Source organism: Nycticebus coucang, chromosome X, assembly GCF_027406575.1.
Source record: "Nycticebus coucang isolate mNycCou1 chromosome X, mNycCou1.pri, whole genome shotgun sequence".
Taxonomy (NCBI): domain Eukaryota; kingdom Metazoa; phylum Chordata; class Mammalia; order Primates; family Lorisidae; genus Nycticebus; species Nycticebus coucang.
In genome coordinates, this window is record NC_069804.1 from 2,146,492 (window position 1) to 2,172,384 (window position 25,893).

At 46.0% G+C, this 25,893-nt stretch overlaps 1 protein-coding gene across 4 annotated transcripts in view; it reads right to left on the minus strand.

Moving 5' to 3' along the window:
* The window catches only part of ARSD (arylsulfatase D), a 29,339-nt gene extending 6,404 nt beyond the window's left edge, over nt 1-22,935 (minus strand). The window contains exons 1-6 of one of the 4 annotated variants that reach the window (XM_053579328.1): nt 22,739-22,935; nt 19,103-19,267; nt 12,355-12,476; nt 8,580-8,702; nt 1,796-2,219; nt 316-452 (exon numbers count right to left, since the gene is read on the minus strand). In XM_053579328.1, the coding sequence (XP_053435303.1) occupies nt 316-452; nt 1,796-2,219; nt 8,580-8,702; nt 12,355-12,476; nt 19,103-19,267; nt 22,739-22,800 (1,033 nt within the window). In that variant the 5' untranslated portion in view covers nt 22,801-22,935. Of the gene's footprint in view, nt 1-315; nt 453-1,795; nt 2,220-8,579; nt 8,703-12,354; nt 12,477-19,102; nt 19,268-21,624; nt 22,410-22,738 lie in introns of those variants that run through there. The other 3 variants (XM_053579329.1, XM_053579332.1, XM_053579330.1) reach the window with 3 other exon arrangements.
* Nucleotides 22,936-25,893: the final 2,958 nt, after the last annotated feature.

The following is a 25,893-nucleotide window of genomic DNA, read 5'->3' on the forward strand; positions in this document are numbered from 1 at the left end:
TAGAAGGAAGGTTGCAAAGCGTTGCCCTCTAAAGTACTGGAAGTTAACATTATGCTCTTGCTCTCTGGAACTTCTAACAAGGATTTGTTGTAGGAGGCGAACTTTATGCAACATTAGACTATATCCTTGGAAATATACCAAAGGTGAAAAATGAACCACAACAGTGGTTTTTTTTTTTTTTTTTTCCTCCCCATTCTGTTTCTTTTCCCTTATTCTTTATTGAAATCTGTGTCCAAGGTGAGGTGAGGCCCCGCCACACTTATCTAAGAACCAGTCTATCCTGAGTTCCGTAAGAGCCAGGCCACCCTGACTTACCTACGAGCCAGTCCATCTCCTCCACGTTGTCCCCGTACAAGCCATGCGTGCTTCTCCCAAGGAAGGCTTTGGTGGTGACGAGGGGAATGTGGACGTGAAGGAAGGAAACGAACAGGAGGAACGGCCCGTGCTTATGCCTGCAAGAAGAAAACCTCCTTTGTCAGCCACAGGACATACAGCACATCAAAGGAGACCGGCGTTTGTGTGTTTGCTGCCGCCCTGTTGACAACGGCCTCGAAGGGGGTGGCATCAACCTAAGTTCCATCAGCCGAGGACGGGAGGAACAGAACATGGTGTGTGTTTGATCTTGTGGGGATCGATGTAGGAAGTAGAAAATAAAAACACAGACTGACTGGGAAGGCCGGTGGGGACAGAAGGAAGGATGAGGGGGCGGCACCTGTGGCTCAAGGAGCAGAGCGCTGGCCCCATATACTGGAGGTGGCGGGTTCAAACCCGGCCCTGGCCAAAAACTGCAAAAAAAAAGAAGGAAGGATGAGAAACAGTGGTTTAAAGGCACAACCGTGGCTCGCACCTGTAAGCCCAGAACTCTGGGAGGTTGAGGTAGAAGCTCTGGACTGCTTCAGGCCAGGAGTTTGAGACCAGCCTGAGCAAAGTGAGACCTCATCTCTACTAAAAATAGAAAAACTAGCTGGGCATCATGGCAGGTGCCTATACTCCCAGCTACTTGGGAGGCTGAGGCAGGAGGATTGCTTGAGCCCAGGAGTTTGAGGTTGCTGTGAGCTATGATGACACGATGGAACTTTACTCAGCTGGACAGAGTGAGACTCTGTCTCAAAAAAAGAAAAAAAAAGTAGGAAGAAGAAAGGAAGGAAAGAAGGAGGGAGGGAGAGAGGAAGGGGAAAAGGAAAGAGGGACGGAAAGAAGGAAAGAAAGGAAATTAAGAAAAGAAAGGAAGGAAGAAAATGAAAGAAGGGAAGGAAGGAAGGACAAGGGAAAAAGAAGGAAGAAAAGAAGGGAGAGAGGGAGGGAGGGAAAGGAAGACGGCTGTCTAGAAATAATATAACCTAAGTCTTCCGTCGTGCAACACCCAGAAAGATCGCACTTAAAATAAACTTCTTAAAAAGAAACATTCCCTGGTAGCAGAGCGGTTGCACTGAGCAAAAATGTATTGGACTGGGGTGACAGACACCCCTAAATACCTACATCACTGCCCATGTTATGAATGTCACAAAATTGTACCCGCACTCCATAAATTCGTGCAAACACACAGAATAAGTAATTACAATGGCCTCAAATAAAGAAATGTACAGGACACCACGCTGTCTACTTGAGGGCAATTTAAACACAGATATGACAAAAACTGTGGAGACTCTCGTTTGGGAAACGCAGCCCCATGAACAGGTTGGATTTTGGCAAATACATCTTTTCCTCAACTCAATGTCTGGGGTTCCAAAGATTACAAAAAGCCTCAGAGGCTGTGTGGAGTCCTGTCCTCTTTAGAATGTGTTTGTGGTGTTACCTTTCAATGAAGGAAACAGCTTCCTTTAGCATAAGACTGGTTGTGGTCTCCAGAGTCATGGGTTGTGCTGTGACATCGTGATTTCTCATGAGGATGCAATTCCAGCGCTGCACAAACCCAAAACTGGCATACCAGAAGACGAAAAACACGAGCGTGACTCCACTTATCCCTGCCACCGCTCTCCAAGACACCAAGATCAGCCTGCAGGCCCTGACCGCAGCCAAGGTCAGAATCCCCAAGGCCATGATCTGGGTGTAACGCTCCAGCCTCGCCCTCAACGCTTTATCCACTTCAGGAGGCCTGGCAGGGTCACAGTCGTTTGTAAGTGTAAAGGGCATGCCGTAGAAATAGTCAAAGCCATGGTTCAGCGGGTGGTGGCAGTGATCGCTGCGGGATGCACAATTCACACCCTGGTGCCATTTGCCTAAAATAAAAGTAGAATGGGCTCAGTGCCTGTAGCTCAGCGGCTTGGATGCCAGCCCCATACACCAGAGCTGGAGGGTTCGAATCCAGCCCCAGCCTGCCAAACAACAATGACAACTGCAATCAAAAAAAAAAAAAAAAAATAGCCAGGCGTTGTGGCAGGCACCTGTAGTCCCAGCTACTCGGGGGGCTGAGGCAAGAGAATTGCCTAAGCCCAAGAGTTTAAGGTTGCTGTGAGCTGTGATGTTATGGCACTCTACCCAGGGTGACAGCTAGAGACTCTGTCTCAAAAAAAAATTAAAATAAATAAATAAACTAAAATGGCTAAACAAAACAGAACATGCTCTGTCTTACACAGGTAACCTCAGAATCATTTGGGTGTCGAAATGAAAAGTCAAACACCAAGCAGCAATAATTCAAAAGAGAAAAGGTGATGGGATGTATTATTTTCTTTCTTTTTTTTCCTTTTGAGACAGTCTCACATCTCATCAGCCTACTTTACAGCAACCTCAAACTCCTGGGCTCAAGTGATCCTCCTGCCTCAGCTTCCCGAGTAGCTGAGACTACAGCCACCTGCTACCACAATGTCCAGATAGATTTCCTATTTTTACTAGAGACGGGGGTCTCGCTCTTCCTCAGGCTGGTCTTGAACTCCTGAGGTCAAGAAATCCTCCCACCTTGGCCTTCCAGAGTGCTGGGTTTACAAGCCACCACACCCAGCAATGCACACCTTCCACTTCAGGCACACCATGGCTGTGGTCAAGTGATCAAAGATTGGAGGCTTCCTGGAACATTTGTTTTATGAGTTTGCCACCCTAGATGGCTCCGCTGCTAAACTGCTATTAAATACCGTACAGAATGCTACTTACCTACATACACATTCACAGACATACACACACACATACAGAGGGTGCCAAAAAATGTACACACATTTCAAGATAGAAAAAAATTGCATTAAAATTCTAGGCCAGGCACAATGGCTCACACCTGTAATCCCAGCACTTGGGAGGCCAAGATGGGTGGATTGCCTGAGCTTACAGGTTCAAGACCAGCCTGAGCCAGAGCGAGACCTTGTCTCTAAAAATAGCTGGGTGTTGTGGCAGGAGCCGGTAGTCCCAGCTACTTGGGAAGCTGAGCCAAGAGAATTGCTTAAGCCCAGGAGTTTGAGGTTGCTGTAAACTATGATACCAGGGCACTCTACCAGGGGTGACAAAGAGATACTCTGTCTCAAAACAAACAAACAAAAAAATCGAATGCCCAGGGCTGTGCGTGCAGTGGCTCACGCCTGTAATCCTAGAACTTTGGAAGGCCAAGGCAGGTGGATTTCCGGAGCTGATGAGTTCAAGACCAGCCTGAGCCACAGTGAGATCCCATCTCTAAAAATAGCCGGGCATTGTGACAGAAGCCTGTAGTCTCAGCTACCTGGGAGGCTGAGATAAGTGAATCTCTTAAGCCCAAGTGTTTTAGGTGGCTGTGAGCTATGACGCCATAGCACTCTACAGAGGGTGACAAAGTGAGACTCTATCTCAACAACAACAAAAAAAATTGTAATGCTCAAGTCAATGTTTGATTTCTACAATTACAAGAGATACAAAATAAAATATATAAGATAACGAATGTTTGGTATATATCGAATATCACAATTTTAGTACAGTTTTTTCTTTCTTAAAATGAAAGTACAGTTTAGTACAGTTTCTTTCTTTCTTACATATTTTTGGCACCTTCTGGAGTGTGCAATGTATATATACGTGTAAATATATATTTTTTTATTTTACTGAAAAGGCACCCCCTTGGTAATGGGACTCTGGTTACAACTAGGTAGCTGTTAACTGGCTTTCTCCACCAAGTAGTAATCAAAATATCCTTATGGATTTGTTTTCAAATTCAATAACTTTTCCAATAATCTTTTTATTTTTTTGAGACAGAGTCTCCCTATGTCACCTTGGGTAGAGTGCTGTGGCGTCTCAGCTCACAGCAACCTCCAACTCTTGGGCTTAAGTGATTCTCTTGCCTCAGCCTCCCAAGCAGCTGGGACTACAGGCACCTGCCACAATGCCTGGCTTTTTCCAATACTATTCTACAGAAGCAGCATGGGGGAGCCTGCATCTCAAAATTCAGGAGAATATACAAGAATTGGGCTGTCAAGAGGGACTCTGGCTGCTTCATATGCCCCAGAACTTGCTGCCAAGGCAAATTCAGGTACAAAATGGGGAAAGACTCCTATGTGCTACTGGCCTTCCCTTGACTGCCGTAAAGTTGCTTCCTCTCCCCGTTCAAAAACTGTCCTCAGAATCTACAGGAATTTGTCATCTTCCCAAACCCGGACATCTCCCTACCTTTCCACTTTTTCATTTAAAGGGGGGAAAAGTATATATAGAAGGAGTGGGGATGGCGGAGAACAGAATCCTAGAGAAGGATCATACCTCCAGAAAGATTTCTACTCTCTAGCATGGGAAGAACAATCTTTCCCCAAACCAGGTTGAGTGAGTCCACTCAAGAGGAAGACTCTCACAAGAGATTGACGCAGACACCTGCCGTGTTGGGAAACACAAAATAACTCCACTTAGGTTCAGTTTAAAAAAACAAGAAAGCAGCCTGTATAGCCCATGGCTAGGAGGAGTGAGAGTTATAAGTAACACCTGTATAGCTCAATAATGGAACACCTTGGTGAAAGGGGCATGGGGAGGGATTTGGCTCTCCTATGAAGCATGAGAGCTCGTGAGATGACAGCATTGGTGAATTGGCAGTCTCTACACCTGTGATGTTGAGAGGCACGCGATCAGCTCTATATTAGGCTGCAGGAGCAGTCAGTTGGGAGCGTAGGTACGTTCTATCACAGACCCGCTCATTCTGACTTTGTTGCTTCTGCCTGCAGAAGGCCAGCATGGTGTCTCTCTGCTGAAGATTACCGAGCTCTGTTAAGGACTGTTAAGATCTCTATGAGAGACTGCTGAGATGTATTCTTCTTACTAAGACTGCTTCACCCTCAAAGACTCTCTCTCCCTTCTGCTAAAGTAAACAGCCTTCAGGCACCGCAGAGCAATGGTTCCTGAGTGAGATAACAGCATAGCTGTCAGCATCCAGAATCTAGATAAGCAGGGGGCCGGAGACCTGGCCGGTCCGGGCCCTGATAAGTGGCCACCACAAAGGGACCCCAACAAACCTACCCACAGAAGAAGAAGATACACAGAAGGCAGGGGTGTTGGTCCAAACAATGGAGGTGAAGGGCTCATGGAAGGTTCTAGTCCATTCAAGTGCCTAAGGAAGCTTACTCTCTGCCTCAGGATTAAAGATACACATAGAGATAGAAAATAAGGTGGATAGATGGATAGATAGATAGATAAATAATAGATGATAGATGATTGATTGATAAATAGATGATAATAGATGATAGATACATAGATGGGTGATAGATGATAGATGATAAAACATAGATAGATGATAGATAGGTAATTGATGTATGATATAGATAGATGATAGGTAAATGATAGGCAAGAGAAAGATGATAGGTAGGTAGGTAGGTAGATAGATGGATAGGATGGATGGATAGATAGATAGATAGATGGATGGATAGATAGATAGGATGGAGGGATGGATAGATAGATAGATAGATAGATAGATAGGATGGTGGATGGATAGATAGATGAGATGGATGGATGGATGGATGGATGGATGGATAGATAGATAGATAGATAGATAGATAGATAGATAGATAGATAGATAGATAGATACATAGATAGATGGATGGATAGATAGATAGGATGGATGGATACATAGCTAGATAGACAAATAGACAAATAGATAGGATGGATAGATAGATAGATGAGATGGATGGATAGATAGACAGATAGACAGACAGACAGATAGCTAGGATGGATGGATGGATGGATGGATGGATGGATGGATGGATAGATAGATAGGATGGATGGATAGATAGACGGATGGATGGATGGACGGATAGATAGATGGATCGGATAGATAGATAGATAGATAGATAGATAGATAGATAGATAGATAGATGAGATGGGTGGATGGATGGATAGATAGATAGATAGATAGATAGATAGATAGATAGATAGATAGATTGATAGATAGGATGGATGGATAGATAGATAGATAGACAGATAGATAGATGGATAGGATGGATGGATAGATAGATAGATGGATAGGATGGATGGATGGATGAATGGATGGATGGATACATAGATAGATATGGATGGATAGATAGATAGATAGATAGATAGATAGATAGATAGATAGATAGGATAGATGGATAGATAGATAGATATTCCATGAGCAAACTGTTTTTTCTCCTGGGATACAACATTGTTTTGACATTGGAAAATCAACTGGTGTAACTGAACGTATTAAAGGAGAATGTGATGATCACGATAGATTCAGCTAAAAGAAAAGCACAGGACATTTAACATTCATTCATCACAAACTGTACTAGTAAACCAATATTCTTAATGTGTCTGTTGGGAGCGTGATTAAACCTACCCATTGAGGCAAACCATATTGACACAGTCAGGTTTGCACACATGCCTGACCAAAGTGGTCCCACAGTTGTACTTCTGGTTTTATTTTTTATTATTTATTTATGTATTTATTTTTGAGACAGAGCCTCAAGCTGTCACCCTGAGTAGAGTGTCATGGCATCACAGCCCACAGCAACCTCAAACTCTTCAACTCTTGGGCTTAGGTGATTCTCTTGCCTCAGCCTCCCAAGTAGCTGGAACTACAGGCACCCGCCCCAGTGCCCAGCTATTTCTTGGTTGTAGTTGTCATTGTTGTTTGGCAGGCCCTGGCTGGATTCGAACCCGCCAACTCTGGCGTTATGTGGCTGGCGCCTCAGCCGCTTGAGCTACAGGCGCCAAGCCTTACTTCTGGTTTTATATCCAGTGTGGACACATATAAGCAATAACTTCCATAGATTACATTTTCTCAGGTTCACCATTTGAAATAATCTAAATTGGAAGTAACCCAAATGCACATCAAGCTTTGTATGAATAAGTTACGTTGTGTTTTGTCCATTTAAAGAAAGATATGACATAGGAATAACTGTACACAGATTCCAGTAAGAAGATGGATTAATATCATAAGCAAAATATCAAAGGACTAAAATCTGGACACAAAACAAAAAACGTAGCGAGCATGGAAGTGTGTAGGCATGAAGGATGACCTTGACAAAGCCCTTGAAGATGGGCTATCAGCCCACTTTCTGAAGTAGCAGGAATTTGAAATGGAGGAATAATGGTTGTTCCCCAATGGCCAACCACAGCCTTGGCCTTGTGGGTGCTATAGTCCCGTTGGAATGGGACAGTGGCTTGGGGTATGCAGAACAGACCTAACACCATGGGCCTGAGATGCATCTCCTTGCAAAGACCAGCGTGCAGGGTTGTTATTTGGGTGGTGCTTGAGAATGAGGACATCTTCCCCAATGGTAAGTGGGCCCCTCTGTGCCCAAACCATATGCAAAAACAGGGTGGTTTATGCTTCGCTTCTGGAAGTCTAGAATTTTGGTAGGTGGCACGCAGCAGGTGCCTGCATGACCAAGCCCAGATGGGAACCCTGGGGACCCAGTTTCCTGGAAACTTCTCTGGTACATAGTTTCCTGGAAACTTCTCTCACACGTATTGTCCAAACTCATTTCTGGAGAAATTCAGTACATCCTGTGTGACTGCACTGGGAGAGGATTCTTGGAAACTTGTGCTTGGGTTTCTCCCTTGGATATTGCCCCACAAAATTCTTCACATAGCTCATTTGAGGGGTTTTTTGTTGTTGTTGTTGTTGTTGCAGTTTGACCAGGGCCGGGTTTGAACCCGCCACCCTCGGTATATGGGGCCGGTGCCCTACTCACAGAGTCACAGGTGCCTCCTGCTGATTTGAGTTTTGATCTTTTCACTGTCACATATCAGCCATGATACAATTTATATGCTGAATTATCCTAGTAAACTGCTGAACCTAAGAGTGGTCTCGGCAACCCTCATATGCCTTCTCTTATAAAGAGGTGGGCTCTGACCCTGACTGGGCTTGCCTTATAAGGGACGGTGGCATTTATTAGCTGTAGGGGTTCTGAGATGGTGAGTGACCATTTAGAGAAAGATAATCTCTGAAGAACTTGCTGATACAAGGGGTTAAGGAGAAGGTCGATATATCCCGAGAAGGAAGGATTTTGAAGTTTTAAGAAACTCATTAATGAAAAAAACTCCAAAACTAGGGACAATTCAAGAGTAATCAGGCATTAACTTCAGTCTCAGAGAACACACAGATGATTTTTTTCCTATGCAGGAAAGCAAATCCTTTTGGATCACTGGTCTTCCCACCTGCCCGAAGATACATCTGTCGTGCGTCACCTCACCTATGAGGCCAGTTGCGTAGCCATGCTGCTGTAGGACTCTGGCAAAAGTGGTTTCGTTCTCTGGGAGCCCACCGGAGCCTGCATTCCACTGAAGGGCCCGGTAGCCATTGGTGGCCTCCATGCCTGTGGACAGAGAAAAGAGGAAGAATTACTTTCTCTTTGCAAGACAGTGATTCCCAACCATGATGGTTCTGCCTGCCAGGAGACACTGGGCACTGTGTGGAGACACTTTTGGTTGTTATGACACGCGGATGCCTCTGGCATCTGGTAGGTAGAGGCCATAACAACATTTTTGGTTGTTAGGACACACAGATGCCTCTGGCATCTGGTAGGATGGCCCCACCACAGAGATGACCGACCCCACCATCCAGCCCCAAATGTCCACAGGGCCAAAGTGGGGACACTTTGCCTTACCTTGAGAAACGCTATTTTTTATCATCTGTCTTCCTATCCATCCACCCATCTAACCTATCTATCCATCCATCTAACCCAGTGGTTTTCAACTTTTATCTCACAGCATACTTGAACCTATAGTTAAACTTTTGCAACACACTTAAATTATGTTGCTTAAAAAAAAAAGATTAAGAAAATGAATGTACTTATGGTGCTTAAAGTGTCCTTCAAAAATAATTTAATTAATTATCTTTGAAAATTTTTGTGGCATACCTAAGATCCTTTCAAGGCACTGGTTGAAAATCACTAATCTAGTCCATCTAGTTCATTCATCTGTCTATCCATCTATTATTCAATCTATCTTTCTATCTATCTAGTATCTGTCAAACCTTCTATTCCATCTATTGATCTACCTGTCTGTCCATCTATCCATTTAGTCCATCTATCTATCCTACCAATCTGTCTTTCATCTATCGTTATATCTCATCTATTTATCTATCTATCCATCCATCCATCTATTCTATCTTTACTCTTTCCTTCGTTCGTTCCTTCCTTCCTTCCTTCCTTCCTTCCTTCCTTTCTTCCCTTCCTTCCTTCCCTTCCCTTCCCTTTCTTTTCCTTTCCTTTCCTTACTTCCTTCCCTCCTTCCTTTTCTATATTCATTCTATCTATCCATCCTATCTATCTATCTGTCTATCTCTATCTATCTATCTATCTATCTATCTATCTATCTATCTATCTATCTATCTATCTATCTATCTATCTATCTATCCATCCTATCTATCTATCTATCTATCTATCTATCTATCTATCTATCTATCTATCTATCTATCTATCTATCTATCTATCTATCTATCTATCTTAATGTTTCTCAAATGGAGACAACTTACTCTCCAGAAGATGCCCAACATTGTGTGGGGACATGTCTGTGTGTCACAACTGTCTGGGGGGACATCAGGTGGGTGGAGCCAAGGGACACTGCTCAAGATCCTACAGTACACAGGATGCCCCACAACAGAAAGTCCTAAAGGCCCAAATGTGCTCAGCTTAAGAAACCCTGGGCCAGCACACAAGAGACTTTACCTACCTACCTATCATCTGTCTATACCTGTGTTTCTATCTATCAATCATCTATCAATGTCTATGTATCTATCTCATCTATCTATACCTATGTATCTATGCATATATCTATCATCTATATCTATGTATCTATGTGTATATCTGTTATCTATCTATCTATCTATCTATCTATCTATCTATCTATCATGTATCTATCTCCTACCATGGCAGTGGTTCTGAAGGAAGGGTGATTCTGCCTTCCCATCTCAAAGGGCACAAGGCAATACATGGTGATGTTTTGGGTTGTCACAACTAGGAAGAATGGGTGGTTACTAATGCCATCTAGAGGGTGAAGAACTAATCCCTGGACCTCAGGATGTGACTGTATTGGGAGACAGAGCCTTTAAAGAGGTAATGAAGGAAAAATGAGGTCACTCGGGTGGGGTCTAATCCACCAGGACTGGTGTCCTTCTAAGAAGAGGAAATGAGGGCACAGACACACACAGAGGGACGACCACGTCAGGACACAGGGAGAAGATGGCGTCTACACGCCAAGGAGAGAGGCCTCAGGAGGGACCAGCCCTGAGACACCCTCATCTCAGACGTCCAGCGTCCAGGACATGAAAGAAGAAATGTCTGTGGTTTAAGCTCTCTGGTCTGTGGAACTTTGTTACGGTGACTTCAGCAGACATATACAATAGAATTCAATGCGTGAATATACACAGTCTATTACTTAACCCATTCTCTTGTTGATGAACTGGTTCCACCTTTGAGACTTACAAACAACGCTACTGTGAATGTCATATCGATGTCTTTGGGAGAAAATGCGTAGGTGTCCACATATCCAGGAGCTGCTGGGTCATGAGATATTCATGCCTTCACTTTAAGCTGACACATTTCCAAAATGCTAAGCCCTCCACTGACAGTGTCTGGGGTGTCCCACTCGCCCTCCTTGTCAACATTTGGTATCATCTCTCTTTCTCATCTTTCCACCTAAACCCTTCCATTCTCAACACTTCCACCTAAACCCTAACCATAACCCTAACCCCAACCCCAAAACTAAACCATAAACCCTAACCCCTAATCCCTAATCCTAACCCTAACTCCAACCCTAACCCCTAACCTCAACCACAATGCCTAACCCTAACCCCAACCCAACCCTAACCCCTAAACCCTTCCTTTCTCAACATTTCCACCTAAACCCTAACCCTAACCCCAACCCCTAACCACAACCCTTAACCCCAACCCCAACTCCTAACCCAAACCCCAACACTAAACCCTAAACCCTAACCCCTAGCCTCAACCCCAATGCCTAACCCTAACCCCAACCCAACCCTAACCCCCTACCCCTAAACCCTAACTCTAACCCCCTACCCCCTACCCATAAACCCTAACCCTAAAACTCTAACCCTAACCCTGTCTTTCTTTCTCAATCCAGCCACGCTAGAGGGGGCATATGCTGGTATAACTCTGCAAGTTTTAGGTTATCTCTTGAGCAATCTGTCACTGTTCCCTGTCATTTTTAGGGAACTTACTTTGTACTGTGCAATACAAGATGTGTTTCCTCACAACAAAGCTTTGAAATGGCCCACTGTAATAGTTCTTCAGTTGTTGCAGTAACAGATACCCATGAATGATACAGACTCATTTTCTATTACAGTTGTAGTAGTTATCAATGTGCTAGTAGGGTGCATTATCTTTAGAGATTCCCTATATTCTTGGTTCATGGTTCCTTTCATGGTTAAAGGTCCCATTTCTGTGTTCACGGGGACCTTCTCAGATTCTGATCCTCATCACCCTTATAAGGGGGCCTGTGCTGACATCTGACCTACCCATATAACCCAGGACAATCTTTCTCTCCATCTCAAGATCCACATCTTAGTCATATGTGCAAAGTTGCAAAGATCCCATAGTTATATATGCAAAGTTGCAAAGATCCGATAGTCACAGACTCCTGTCATTAGGAGGTGGACATCTTTGGGGGCCATTTCTCCACCTGTCACACCCACCCAGAGCCTGTCTGAACTTAGGACTTCACCTCAAATATCCACTCAAATATTTAAACAGAAAAACAAAATGCCAAACATAACCACTTACCACTGGAGAGTCCAAGTCTCACAGATGTGAATCCAAATAATCACAACTTTTATGTGTATGTATACAATGCAATGTTCTTTACATAAACACAAGGAAGATGATGAAAATTCAGATTTCCCTCTTACCATTTCCCCCTATATCTCAACCATCGGGAGCAAATTATCAGAGACAATAGAGTGAGTAGACACAGATGTGTCCTTTTCTCTGATGTCCCTTTGACACCAACCTGATCTGAAGGCATGTCTCCCTGTGAGGAAGGCAGCTCGACTGGGTGTGCAGAGAGGGGCAGCTGCCAAGTGCTGAGTGAGCCTCACACCTTCCTCTGCGAGGCGGTCGATGTTTGGGGTCCTGAGCAAACCAGACAAAATTCCATTGTCAGAAAGGGTATCCATTCAGTTTAAGTAGATCCCTGAATTAAAAGGCATCAAAACAAATTGCATCTGTCTTACTATAGGGACTTTATGGCCCTTTAGAATTACTTCAAGAGACAGATAGGCTCCTACCCAGAGTTTGGCTTAGGTGTCGAGATGTATGATGTCACGCACACATACGAAAAGTGCATGACAGGGTTTATGGCTCATATAAATCTATTTATTTCTCTATCTCTTCTGTCTGTAGAGAATAGGAGAGTCCTCCCAAGCGGGTCTGAAATGGCATAAGAGAGAGAGGTGTTTTTGTTGTTGTTCTTTACTATGTTGAAGGTGTGAGACCAGGTTGAGCATTCCTGTCCAAGGTCAAGGGCTTTTGTGGTCTGAGTCTGCCATCGGCACCAAAGGATGGTGCGCCTGGGCTTTTTATCATCTAATCTAGATATAGAACCCAAAAGGGAAGGAAGGAATGAGTGAGCCCTAAAGCCTTCCAGCAGTCAGACATAAAAAAACAGAGTCAGAATTCTCATCACAGGAAGGAACCCCAAAGTCAGTTGACTCAATTCCCTAAGCTACAAGGAAATCCTCCTTAGTACACCCCCAGAAAGAGGCTGCCTGGTGTCCGGTTAATGGGAAGTGTGGCAACACATTCTAATTTTGAACATGCTTTTAGAAAATTATTTTGTTATTTTTCACAGTGGTGCTTTGCTGGGGACAACTTGGGTCTCCAGGAGACACTTAGCAAGGTCTGGAGACTTTACTGGTATCATAGCTGTGTGTGCAAGTGGGTGCTGCCGGCATCTGGTGGGTGGAGCCCAGGGATGCTATTCAGTACCCCACAGTGCATCCGGTGGGTGGAGAGTGCACAGGACACCCCATTATACAGAGTCATCCAGTCCCAAATGTGATGAGGCTGAGCATCCCTGGGTTAGTATATGCGAAACTATGTCTTTCATCTATCTAAATCTATCTATTCATCTTTGATCTCAATGCCAAGTGTCTATCCATGCATCAGTTCTGTATCTATTGATTTAATCTTTATCCACCCATCTTATTTATCAAAATCTGTCCCCTCAGACATATCTATATATCCATTCTACTTATCATTTATCTATCAATCACATTTGTCATCTTCCATCCATCTGTATCATCTATCTACCCACCCATCTATATACATCTATCTATCCGATCTATGAATCATCTATCATCTATCTAGTTATCTATCCATTCATCATTTTTCTATCCACCATTGATCATCTATTCATCTATCAATCATTTATCATATCTATCTACCCATCCATGTATCAGACTATAATCTGATAATCTATCAGATTAAATCTATTCAGATTCTATCAGAATCATCTACCAGATTAAATTCCAGCACAAACCTTTCTTTGTAACGTAAATGTTCCTGCAAATGTTGAAGACTGTATTTTGAATTCTAATATTTACCTAATTTAACTAGATAAATTCCAGCACAAACCTTTCTTTGTAACGTAAATGTTCCTGCAAATGTTGAAGACTATTTTGAATTCTAATATTTATCTAATTTAACTACTTATCATATTTATCAGTCAAATCCATCCATCCATCCATCATCTGTATATCTTTTTACCATACTTATCCATCATATCTATCCATCTATCATCCATCTATATCATCTATCTACCCATCCTTCTGTCTACATCCATCATCTATCTATCCATTCACTCTATTATCTATCCATCTATCTATATCATCCATCTATCTATCCATCCATCCATCCATCCATCCATCCATCCATCATCTATCCATGATTGATCATCTATCTACCTACCAATCTTCCATCTACCATGTCTACCTACCTATCATCTATCCATCCATGACAATGGTTGTCAGTTGTGGATGGCTCTTCCCCTCACCTCCACGCCAGGAGACATTGGGAGAAATTTTTAGTTGTCATGAGTTGGTTAGTGGTGGGTGTATCTGGTGGATAGAACTCCCTATGGTGCAGAGGGGAGTCCCCCCATGACAAAAAGCTGTCCAGCCTGAATGCAGCAGTGCTGAGTCTGAGAAATCATACTTCAGAGTGAGATAGGAGGAGCTGCCCTTCTTGAGAGAATGACATACTGAAATGCTGGTGTCACCAAACCAAATGCCCTTCTGGCCCCGAGCTGCTTGTGCAGTATGTCATGGTGACCACAGTGGTCATGTACTACTGCTCACTCCCCAGGGACAGGAACTACCTTGCATGCTACTTGCCTCTTGCCCTTGTTTTGGGGTCTCAGCTGCTGCCAAAACTACTGTGTGCCCATCTACAAGCTACATTCATTGCCTCATCCTGTGGGTCTTGGTGGCCAGGAACAGCCCTCCAGACAGATACTTCTGTTTGCTGAGCTGAGAGTTGTACACCATCTGGCTCTGAATCCCCATTCTGTCTGCTTTTGTTACTCATGAAGTTCTGGTGAAACAGCCTGATTGCTTCCTTAAATTGCATCTGTTGACACTTTGCTGCCCTTTTGTGAAGTCAGGTGTTCTGGTTCATAAACTTGGGAGATGGTTTTCCCAATGGAATTGAAGAATGCGCCCTTTCTTGCTCACACCACCAAACTCTTCCTGGGACGGATTAAACAGCAGAGTGAAAATGGGGGAGACAGTACCATCTGTAGAGAGCAGGAGGCCCCAGGACAAATGGCTCTGTGGCCAATGGTATCCTGGTGGGGTAGTGAGGGGTGAGCTTCCTTGCTGAGTCATGAGTGTTGGTGAAGTGTACTGCAAAGAGCTGAGGGTGGTCTGTGAACATAGAAAAAGACCCGTTGGGAGAACACCAAAGGGTGGAGCCCCAAGGTTACAAAGACCAGGATGCAGAAATGACCTGAGGCTTTCTGGAGATGTACAGACATACAGCTGGTGGAGGCATTCACGCAGACACCACTTCCTAACATCCCGTACTCAAGTCTGTTGGAGTGAAGATGCCGGGATTCCCAGAAGGTTCTTCCTCATGGGTTTTGTCATTAGAGAACTAAGATAAATCACAAAGCCTTGGTAGGTAGATATGTTGACTGCCTACATTGAGCTAGCAGGTGTCCCTAAGTCCTAGTTTGGGTTTAGGTGCCCTGATAACTTGAGGGGTATAAATGCTACCCCCTCCCCCACAACATCATTTGAAAGCATTCCAACACAAATCTTTCTTTGTAATGTAAATGTTTCTGCAAATGTTGACGAATGTATTATATATAAATGTTTCTGCAAATGTTGACAAATGTATTATATATACATATATATATATATATATATATATATTTTGAGATAGAGCCTCAAGCTCTAGGTAGAGTGCTGTGGTGTCACAGTTCACAGCAATCTCAAACTCTTGGGCTCAAGCAATTCTCTTGCCTCAGCCTCCCAAGTAGCTAGAACTTCAGGAGCCTGCCACAATGCCTGGATATTTTTTGTTGCTGTTGTTGTTGCAGTTGTCATTATTGTTTTAGCTGGGTCGGGCTGGGTTCGAACCTACCAGCCTCGGTGTATGCAGTGGGCACCCTACCCACTGAGCTACAGGCACCACCAAATAATATATTTTGAATTCTAATCTGTCTCTCTCCGTGTGTATGTGTGAAAGATGGCAAATGTTGCTTGGAGAGAAAACCAATAACATAAAAAAAAAAATGTATTGTTGGATATCCCCCAAGCAAATTCAGTATCCCAGAAGGGGACAGGATGAAACTTTCAAAAGACACTTGTTTTAAGTTTGTGTAAACGCTTTATCCTCATGTTGCTATCAATGTGGAAAGCTAAAGGATGTCTTTCTGAACACCTTGAGTTCTATTTCATCCCAGCGACTTCTTAGCAAGTGACGTTGTCCCCAAACTTACAAGGAGACAAGTAAAAGGGGAAGGTTTATGCATTTGCCTCAGGTTATGCAGCTAGCGTACACAGCTATGATTTAATAATAAAAGAAAAAGCTGGGGTGAACGCCAAATTTCTGTGACTTAAAATAGTTCCCTTACCAAGGCGTTCTGGAGGTTTGAGGACAAGCGTCTCAGACACCAGGACTCTGTGTGAACCACCTACTTCCCAACAGTTCTCATTCCTTCCTCCAGTTTGTGCCCACTACGGCCCCAACCAACGAGGGCAACACCCTTTCCCCTGAGACTGTTTTTTATCATATCTAATGACCTAGAGAGGGCTGCTCACACTTTTGTTTCCAAAGCTGTTATCTGCACTCTCTCAGCCACTGTCTACTTGCTAGTCACCCTGGCTTCCCTGGAAACCATGGCTGAAGCTGTGACGTCCCACTTCTGCTTTCCTGGGCAAGAGCAGAGAAGATTTTTCAAAACATGGTTCTATGTCCATTAAGATTATTGAGGCAGCCTATGTTACTTTCGACTCCCATTGCAATGGCTGGGTTTGAACCTGCCACCTCCGGCATATGGGACCGGCGCCCTGCTCCTTGAGCTACAGGCGCCGCTCTATTTATCTACTGTCTATGTTCTAGGTATCCATCCATCCATTCAAGCATCTGTGAATATCTATTACCTGTGTTCTAGGAATCCACCCATCCATATATCTATTATCTACATTCTATCCTTTCCTCCATCTATGTATTCATCCATCCATCCAATCAACTATCTATGTACAGAGGGTGTCAAATATAGGTTTACACACTTTAAGAGCTGTTACCTATGTATTACTTTTCAAAGTTGAATTGAAATTACTGTTACTAGTCAAGTGTACCCAGACATGCCATGAACAGCCTTTTTGCCTGCAATTCATATACTTTGGGGGAATGATCAGATTTACTTCCAACGAGACTGCTTTAAATGTATATACATTTTTGGTACCTCTCCACTCCAATACATCCCTATATCTACCTATTCAAATATTTATCTTTAAATGACGTCATCATGATAATCTACAATTCGGGAACAAGACAAAAAGAAGTATCACAGGTTTCCACCTCTGTTTAGGAATCTTCTCCTGTAGAATGGGTTTCCTCAACTTGAGAAAGGATCTCTCAAAACAGGAAAAATGTGACTTCTTTAAACTATATGTCACTTTAAATTGTGTGCCTCTGAGTCCATTTTTATCATTTCTTTTTATTTGTCCTCATCAAGTTGATTTGTGACAACATTCATAAAATATTGCTCTTAAGTGCCTCTCACTCACTGATACACTCTTTTGTTTAGTGACGCTGGCTGGCAGAATCATAGTTATTTTCAATTAAAATAGGAAAAGTAGGACTGAGCTTGGTGGCTCATGCCTGTAATCCTAGCACTCTGGGAGATTGAAGTGGGTCGACTGCCCTGAGCTGGCAGGTTTGAGACTAGCCTGAACAAAAGCAAGACCCTGTCTCTAAAACTAGCCAGGCATTCTGGTGGGTGCCTGTTGTCACAGTTACTTGGGAGGCTGAGACAAGAGAATCACTGGAGCCCAAGAGTTGGAGGTTGCTGGAAGCTATGATGTCACATCACTCTACAGAGGGTGACAAAGTGAGACTGCATTTAAATAAAATAAAATAAAATAAAGTAAAATAAAATAAAATAAAATAGGAAGAATAGGCCAGGCACAGAGGCTCATGCCTGTAATTCCAGCACTCTGGGAGGCGGAGGCAGGAGGATCCCTTGAGCTCAGGAGTTTGAGACCACGCTGAGGAAGAACAAGACCCAGTCTCTGCTAAAAATAGAAAAACTAGCCAGGCATGGTAGCAGGTGCCTATAGTCCCAGTAACTTGGGAGGCTGAGGCAGGAGGATCACTTGCGTCCAGGAATTTTGGGTTGCTGTAACATAGGCTGATGCCAGAGCACTCTATACTCAGGGGACAGAGTGAGACTTTTCTCAAATAAATAGACAGAAATAAAGTAGGACGAGTAACAGAATTTGAGAAGATGATGTGAATATGCTGAACCCTCTGTCTGGTGAAGTGCTTGTCTGCTGAGCTGAGAAGGAGGATTAACTGCTCTGTATCTGCATGCGCCTGATGTGGTGGGCTAATTGGTGCTCCCCAAACATGTCTGTGCAGGTGCAAACTTCTGGAACCTGCCAGCGGGACCCTGGTTTGAAAACAGAATCATTGCAGATGTTATTAAGCATTCTGCCATGACATCATCCTAGATGAAGGTGAACTCTCAACCCGGTGACAGGTGTCCTCCTGAGAGAGACAGCAGAGGAGACACAGACACAGAGGAGAAGCCACGTGGAGATGGAGGCAGAGACTGGAGTGATGTGGCCACAAGCCCAGGGACGCCTGGAGCCCCCAGGAGCTGGGAGAGGCGGGAAGGGGCCTCTGCTGGGGCCTGTGGAGAGAGTGGCCCTGAGACACATGCATTTCAAATGTCTGAGCTCCAGGATTAAGAAATAATAAATTCCCGTTGTTTTAACTTCCATTATTTATGGTAACCTATTAGGGCAGCTGTCAGAAACTATATACCCCAACCCCCCCTACTGTCCACAGTTCCACATTATCTACAAGGTCTAATTCCCTCTTTTCCTGTTAGAACAGAATATTTTTGATGTCCAGTCTTGAGGCACTAATGAATTTCCTAATTTCTACAGGCAGACTTGAAGTGCATCCTTCAGTCACATACATGCACACCACACACTGTCACCCACAGCCACAGGACACTGTACCTCAGAGTATTGTTCCCATAGCAACCAAGGTCCCCGATGCCCAGATCATCTGCCATTATCAGCAGGATATTTGGTTTAAAGGCATTTTCCACTGCAGCCTCTCCCCCCGGAAGGTCACAAGTCCCAAGAAGCAAACACACAAGGTGCAGAACCAGTACGGAACCCCTGGACAGAAGAACAAAAGGGAGCAATGAATGTGGATGATTGAGGACGGAAAACAGGCATTTCCGGGCTGGGTGCAGTGGCTCATGCGTATAATCCCAGCACTCTCAGAAGCCAAGGTGGGTGGATTGCCCGAGCTCAGGACTTCAAGACCAGCCTGAGCAAGAGCGACCCTCTAAAAATAGCTGGGCATTGTGGCAGGTGCCCGTAGTCACGGCTACTAGGGAGGCTGAGGCAGGAAAATCGCTTGCGCCCAGGAGGTTGAGGTTGCTGTGAGCTGTGATGCCACAGCACTCTACCCAGGGGAACAGAGTTAAGACTCTGTCTCAAAATAAATAAATAAATAAATAAAAATAAGGCATTTCCAGCTACCTTGCACAGATACAAAGGCACAACTAAAGTAAGATGTGGAATGAAATTTTTGAGAGGTTATTGCTTTGGCCTGAGCCCCTGCAGCAAGGCCCAGCACACCAGACCCAGAGCCAGCAGGAGTCACTGGGGTAAATTTGTGTCATGAAGCCAAACTCTGAAAGGGGCCAGTTTCCCAAAAACTAGGAGATTGACAGCGACACATCAGAATGAGCCTGGTTTGCATGAACTGGTGTATGAGAATCCTTTCTGCTTTACGTCTGTAAGAAGAGAGACTTTGGAAGAAACCTGCTTCTAAAAATATTCATCTCTGCTTTCTTTAGTCCTTTCCTGCCTACAAAGCCTAAACTCTCCTCAGCTCCCCGGAATGTTCTCACTTAACAGCAGCAGGAATTGATGGATTCTGGAATTACAAATTAAAGCCAATTCAGTTCTTCCTTCTTCTTTTTTTTTTTTCCCCCGCAGTTTTTGGCCAGGGCTGGGTTTGAACCCGCCACCTCAGGTATATGGGGCCGTCGCCCAATTCAGTTCTTAAATTGGTTGTGATTTTGTCTTTTGACCCAAACCAGCTTGCTTGCTATTACCTTAAAATGTGGCTAGGTGTGGTGCAGGATTTACTCTTAAATTGCCAGCTTTTGCTTCCTCCTCTTCTTTTTTGAAACAGAGTCTGGGCTTGGTGCCGGTAGCTCAGTGGTTACAGTGCCAGCCACATACACTGAGGTTGGCGGGTTCAGATCCGGCCCGGGCCAGCTAAACAACAATGACAACGGCAACACAAAATAGCTGGGCATTGTGGCGGGCGCGTGTAGTCTCAGCTACTTGGGAGGCTGAGGCAAGAGAACCGCTTATGCCCAAGAGTCTGAGGTTGCTGTGAGCTGTGATGCTACAGCACTCTACTGAGCGCAACACAGTGAGACTGTCTCCAAACAAAAACAAACAAACAAAAAAACAGAGTCTCAAAAAAATCATTGCAAAATGCCGAAGTTGAAATGGAAACACAATGGAATAAGAGAAGTCAGAGTTCTGTGAGGTGGCAGGTTAAAAAAGAAATATACAAAAACCAATCATGGTTTGTTTTGTTTTTACCTATCACATAATTGTAAGATCCATTGCAGTAGCAGCAAAAAATGTGAATATGAATAAACATAAAAAAAAAAAACAAACAGAGTCTCACTCTGTCACCCGGGGTAGAGTGCTGTGGTGCCAGCCTAACTCACAGCAACCTCAAACTCCTGGGCTCAAGCAATCCTCTTGCCTTTTCCTCCATGATGCTAGCCTAGTTTTTCTACTACTATTATTATTATTTTTCTTTAGTGGAGATGGGGTCTCACTGTTGCTCATTAAGGTCTGGAACTCCTGAGCTCAAGCAATCCATCTGCTTCAGCCTCCCAGAGTGCTACAGGCTTGAGCTATGACAAATAGGCCAATTCAAACTGTTTATGTAGCAGAAGTGGGAAGATCTCTTGAGGCCAGGAGTTCCACACCAGCCTGGACAACATAGCAAGACCCCATTCCTAAAAAAAAACAAATAATTTAGGTGGGCCTCTTGACCCGCGCCTGCAGTCTCAGCTACGCAGGATGTTCACTTGAGCCTCGGGGTGCCAGGCTGTGTAGTGAGTTGTAATAAAGCTCACTGCCCTCCAGCCTGACCAATACAGTTAGACCCTGTCTCAGAAAAACAAAAACAGAAAAAAACAGGTAATTAGTGACTGCATCTCTTTTAAGGCATCTCTGGAACCAGCTGCTCTTGCACGATAAAGCACACACTAGCAAACCTGAACGCGCTAAGGCTTGTGTTTGTTTTGCAAGGCATGGTCTGGGAGAAACTGGTTTCTGGCACTAAATTAATCCAGGCTGTTTCGTGTTACTGTTACTTCAAATTTCAGAATCGGGCAGGCTAAGATGCTAAGCCTTTGTGGTCAGAGCTCGGTGTGGTCCTCTGCCCTGTGGCCAGCCACCTCCCCCACCCCCCAAGGCTGGCCAAAACCCACCTACAGCCAAATATCCACGCAGCCCTCGGAGAGTTGGAGCAGAGGGGCAGCTTACATTTTAAAAGGATAAACACGGGATTGAATACCGTGAGCGGCTGCTCAGACCTTCTGACAAAACTATTTCTGCAAGAATCTGGAAGGTGGGCTGAAAAAGGAGCTTGTCACCCGGGAGGAGGCAAGAGCGCTCCGGCGTCCACGCGTAAAAGGGATTCGCGCGGCCTGGGCAGTCCCGGGCTCTTCCCGCCCCAAGCCCGGGAGGGATCCAGGCCCCCGGCAGGTCTCCGCCACCAGCCGGCAGATTCCGGAATTGCGCCCCAGTGCCACAGCCCTCGATAGCCCGGCGGCATCAGGCAGAGCTCCCGGGGCACCAGGAAGAGCCTGGCAACCGCAGCTGGGGCCTCTCCGAGGGCTTAGGGGACACGGCCGATTCCGGGCGGGGAGGGGCAACAGGGCGCGTCTTAGAGAGGCCGGGTGGGCGGTTAGCGCCGCGCTCCAGGGAGGAGGCGACCAAAGGGCTCATCTCCAAGTGTTTAAGCGAGTTCCAAGCGCAGGGGCAGGGAGGTGGCCCGAAGGGCTGGACAGGGGCGTGCCTTGAGGCCCAGGGAGCGGAGCCACGGCTGTCCTCGGGAGGGGCCTCGTGCGCAGGGCGGGGCGGAGGGACATAGGGGCCGCGCTTCCGGCAAGGTGACTCCGACAAAAGGGGGCAGGTCTTAGGGAATGGGCGTGTCACAGCCAGCTGGGCCGGAGTACGGACCCCGGGGCGGGACTGGGCGTGCCCCAGTGCGCGTCGTGGGGCGGGCCCTGGCTGCGCTCTACCCGGACCCAGAGGGCTCAGTTTCCGCTTCGGGCCTTCAGGCTTCTTTGACCCCTCACGTCACTTCCCTGCTTCCTTTCTTTTTTTTTTTTTTGCCCCTCTCTCCGGCGTGGGTAGAGGGCAGGGAACGCACCTTCCAGTAGGGTTGGTGAATCCAAGCCCCGGCACAGCCGCGCCTTGCCGGACGCGCACTCTCGCCCCGGACTCCCCTCCCGGTGCTTTCGGGTCCCCCACCGACCCTCCACCGCGCGCCCCCGACCCCAACCCCAAGTGCGGGCCGCGTCCGGGGGTCCCGCGCACCTGGCGGCGGACGCGGCGCGTCCCCGGGGCCGGCGCGCTCCCCTCCGCGCGGTCGATGGCATGGCGAGCGCAGGCCGGGAGCTCCGGACCTTGCCCCGAGCACTGCGCACTTGGCTGCAGGGTACGGAGGCGGAGACGCGGGATCCCAGGTGTGAGCCCCGCCTCCCAAATCCGCTTATTCTCCTGGCTCTGCGCAACCGAGTTTACAAACTAGTTTTCCCTTTGGGCACCTGGAGACGCCAGGGCTGAGAGCTGAGGACCTGCTGATTGATCCCAGTCAGGCTGGGCGCAGGGGAGCGGTGGGGCAGTCCCGCCCCGCCCTCTCCAAGAAGTTAACTGGACGCAAGTGCCTTCTCTTCCTCTTGGGAATGGCCTTGGCCTTTGCCCAGAACAATTAAGCGCTCAAGATGCAATTTCGATTTCAAGAGGCTCGGCTTTTGCAATGTGGGTTCTGCGTGCGGATTAAGTCTGGGGGACGGGGAGGTAAGTATGAGCCAGGATAGATGGCGCGGCCAGGACGCTTAATTATATATTCTCTGTACAGCAGGCATTCCCTTTTATCCTTTGCAATTCAGCTGTGTAATCTTCACCGGATGGAATCAAAGTTTTCCAAAGACCTGGTGGGTGGGGTGGGCTGTCCCAGATACTTTGGCGTGTATTAAAAACAATGCCAAAAGCACACCCCCGCCCCAATTCACTAGAGTTAGAAGCTCCAGAAACAGCACGCCGAGGTAGGTAAGGATGGGGTACTTTTTGGAAACTATAGAGCCAGAGCCAGGAACCCCTCCCACCTCTTGACCCAGGGATCCCCTAAAACTGAGTCACTAGCAACGGAAAGGAGACTGGACTTGCCTCATCGTCCCCCCTCCCTCCTTAGAGACGTCTTATGTGACCCAATAACAGGCCTGAGGCTCTTCAAGACGCACCTGCAGGTCCCCAATATACACAGCAAACCACTTGAGTCTGTCCAGTACTTTGTCTCTAATTCACAAACCCTTTATCTTAAGCATTCCTGTTCACTGACTCATCTTAAGCATTCCTGTTCACTGACTTCTGGTCTGTTAGACAGAGCCTCACTCTTTTAGCCAACTGATCTTTAAACTCACCTACAACCTGTAAGCTCCCAGCTTCCAAATGTCTCACCTTTGGGGGCTGAACCAATATATGCCTTTCCCATATTGAGTTATGACTCACCTGTAATCTGTCTCCCTAAAATGTATAAAACAGAACTATAGCCCCAGCACCTCGAGTGTACTTGGCTCAAGGCTTCCGAGTGTGGCTCCGGGCCGTGGTCCTTACATTTGGCTCAGAATAAACCCCCTTAAATTATTTTACAGAGTACAGCTTCTTTTCCCTCAACGTGAGACTACAGAGAGTGAAAAAAAGATAGAATCTGCCAGGCTGGGCCTACATAACACAGCTGGTCTGGTTGGTTTAGGTCCTGGCAGACTTTCATCCCCTGTCTCCCATTCTTACCGTTTTGTAAATTTAGCTTCCACCTAAAAGATGCCTATCTTGAATAGTTTAGTAATTAACTTGAATTGGAAATGTAATAAATTGTCACCGAGTTGTGACAATCTCCCTCCCTCTCTCCGAGGCTCCACATTCTCCCACCCCAGGGAGAATGTTCTCGTTGTTCTTCTTAAAATAAAATCTCTCTGGCACCTGGGGCTCAACCAGCTAAGGCGCCAGCCACATACACCTGAGCTGGCGGGTTCGAATCCAGCCCTGGCCTGCCAAACAACAATGACGGCAGCAAACAAAAAATAGCTGGGCATTGTGGCGGGTGCCTGTAGTCCCAGCTACTTGGGAGGCAGAGGCAGGAGAATCGCTTGAGCCCAGGAGTTGGAAGTTGCTGTGAGCTGTGATGGCACAGCACTCTACCCAGGGTGACAGCTTGAGGCTGTGTCTCAAAAAAAAAAAAAAGTTTTTAAATAAAATCTCTCTGTTACCCTGAAATTTGTGTGGGTTTCTTTTGCTGCATCAGGAGGTGGGAGAATGAGGGAGCCCTGGCGGGGAGTTAACAGTGTTTGGAACACCTTTTGGGGTAGGAACACATTTATAAGAGGAACTTGGCCTGGCAAATGCAAGTAGTGCAAACTGGTTCTTTATACCCTCAATGAATGCCCAACAATAAAAAAAATAAGGGTTATTGTGGTCTTTACTGTGAAGCATTATGTCTAAAACTGTGATTTTGGAAATGGAAGACCGGAACAGTCTTGGAGAGGCTAATTTGAGTTGCCCAGAATCACCGGCCTTCTGGCAGAGTTTAGTGGACCTGTCCCCGTTTCTGCATGTTGGCCAACAGTGACAGGTGGCCGGACCCTCCTGGTGTAGTAACAGGCACATTTATGGGGCTGAGACTGGTTTGTTTAGGGCTTTGCCCTGCTTCTTTCAGAGGGACTGTCATCCAGAAGGGTTTTCCTCCTTCCATTCCCTGTGAAGCCAGCACCACACAGATGGAGCAGGCCAGCTGAGGTCTGGAACAAGTGAGCGAGTCTAGAATGAGGTGAGCATGGAGATTCAGGGAAGGTGGGGAGGGGATTCCATCCTTTGCAGCAATCCTGCGTTGCAGGGAGGAAGATCCCTGAGGCTGGAGGGGAGCCATGTTTGGGGGAATTACCCAAACACAGTCAGCCCTCATCAGGGAATGTCTTGAATGTTTAGGAATTTTAAGGGGTGCTGGGGACAGTGGGAGCTGCTGGCCTTGGAGGTACTGATTGGGGGAGGCATAATTTTGAGGACTCACTAGACTTTAAGGGCATGGAGCCTCCGTGGGGTAAGGGTGATGGCCGGGCACGGAGAGGGAGGCGACCTTGCCTAAGTGGATGGCGAAGAACTCAGGGGTGGCTCTGAGAGCAGGGGACATCTCACACGGCTGGCAGGACCTATCCCCGAAATCATGGCTTTTAGGGAGACACTGCAGCCCTAAGGGTTGGCTGACTTTCACTTCTTTCTTTACGCCAGAGGACAATTGGCTGAACACGCATTTGCCTTTGGTTGGTCTCTGTGAACACTGGAGTTTGGGGCTCCCATTTCCCTGAACCCAGTTGACCTGGGCTGATGACTCAGCTGAGGTGGAAAGTTCAACGGAGGCTTGGAGGTCATGGAAGACAAAAGTAAGTGGAGACTAAAAATAAAACTGGAGCATCAAC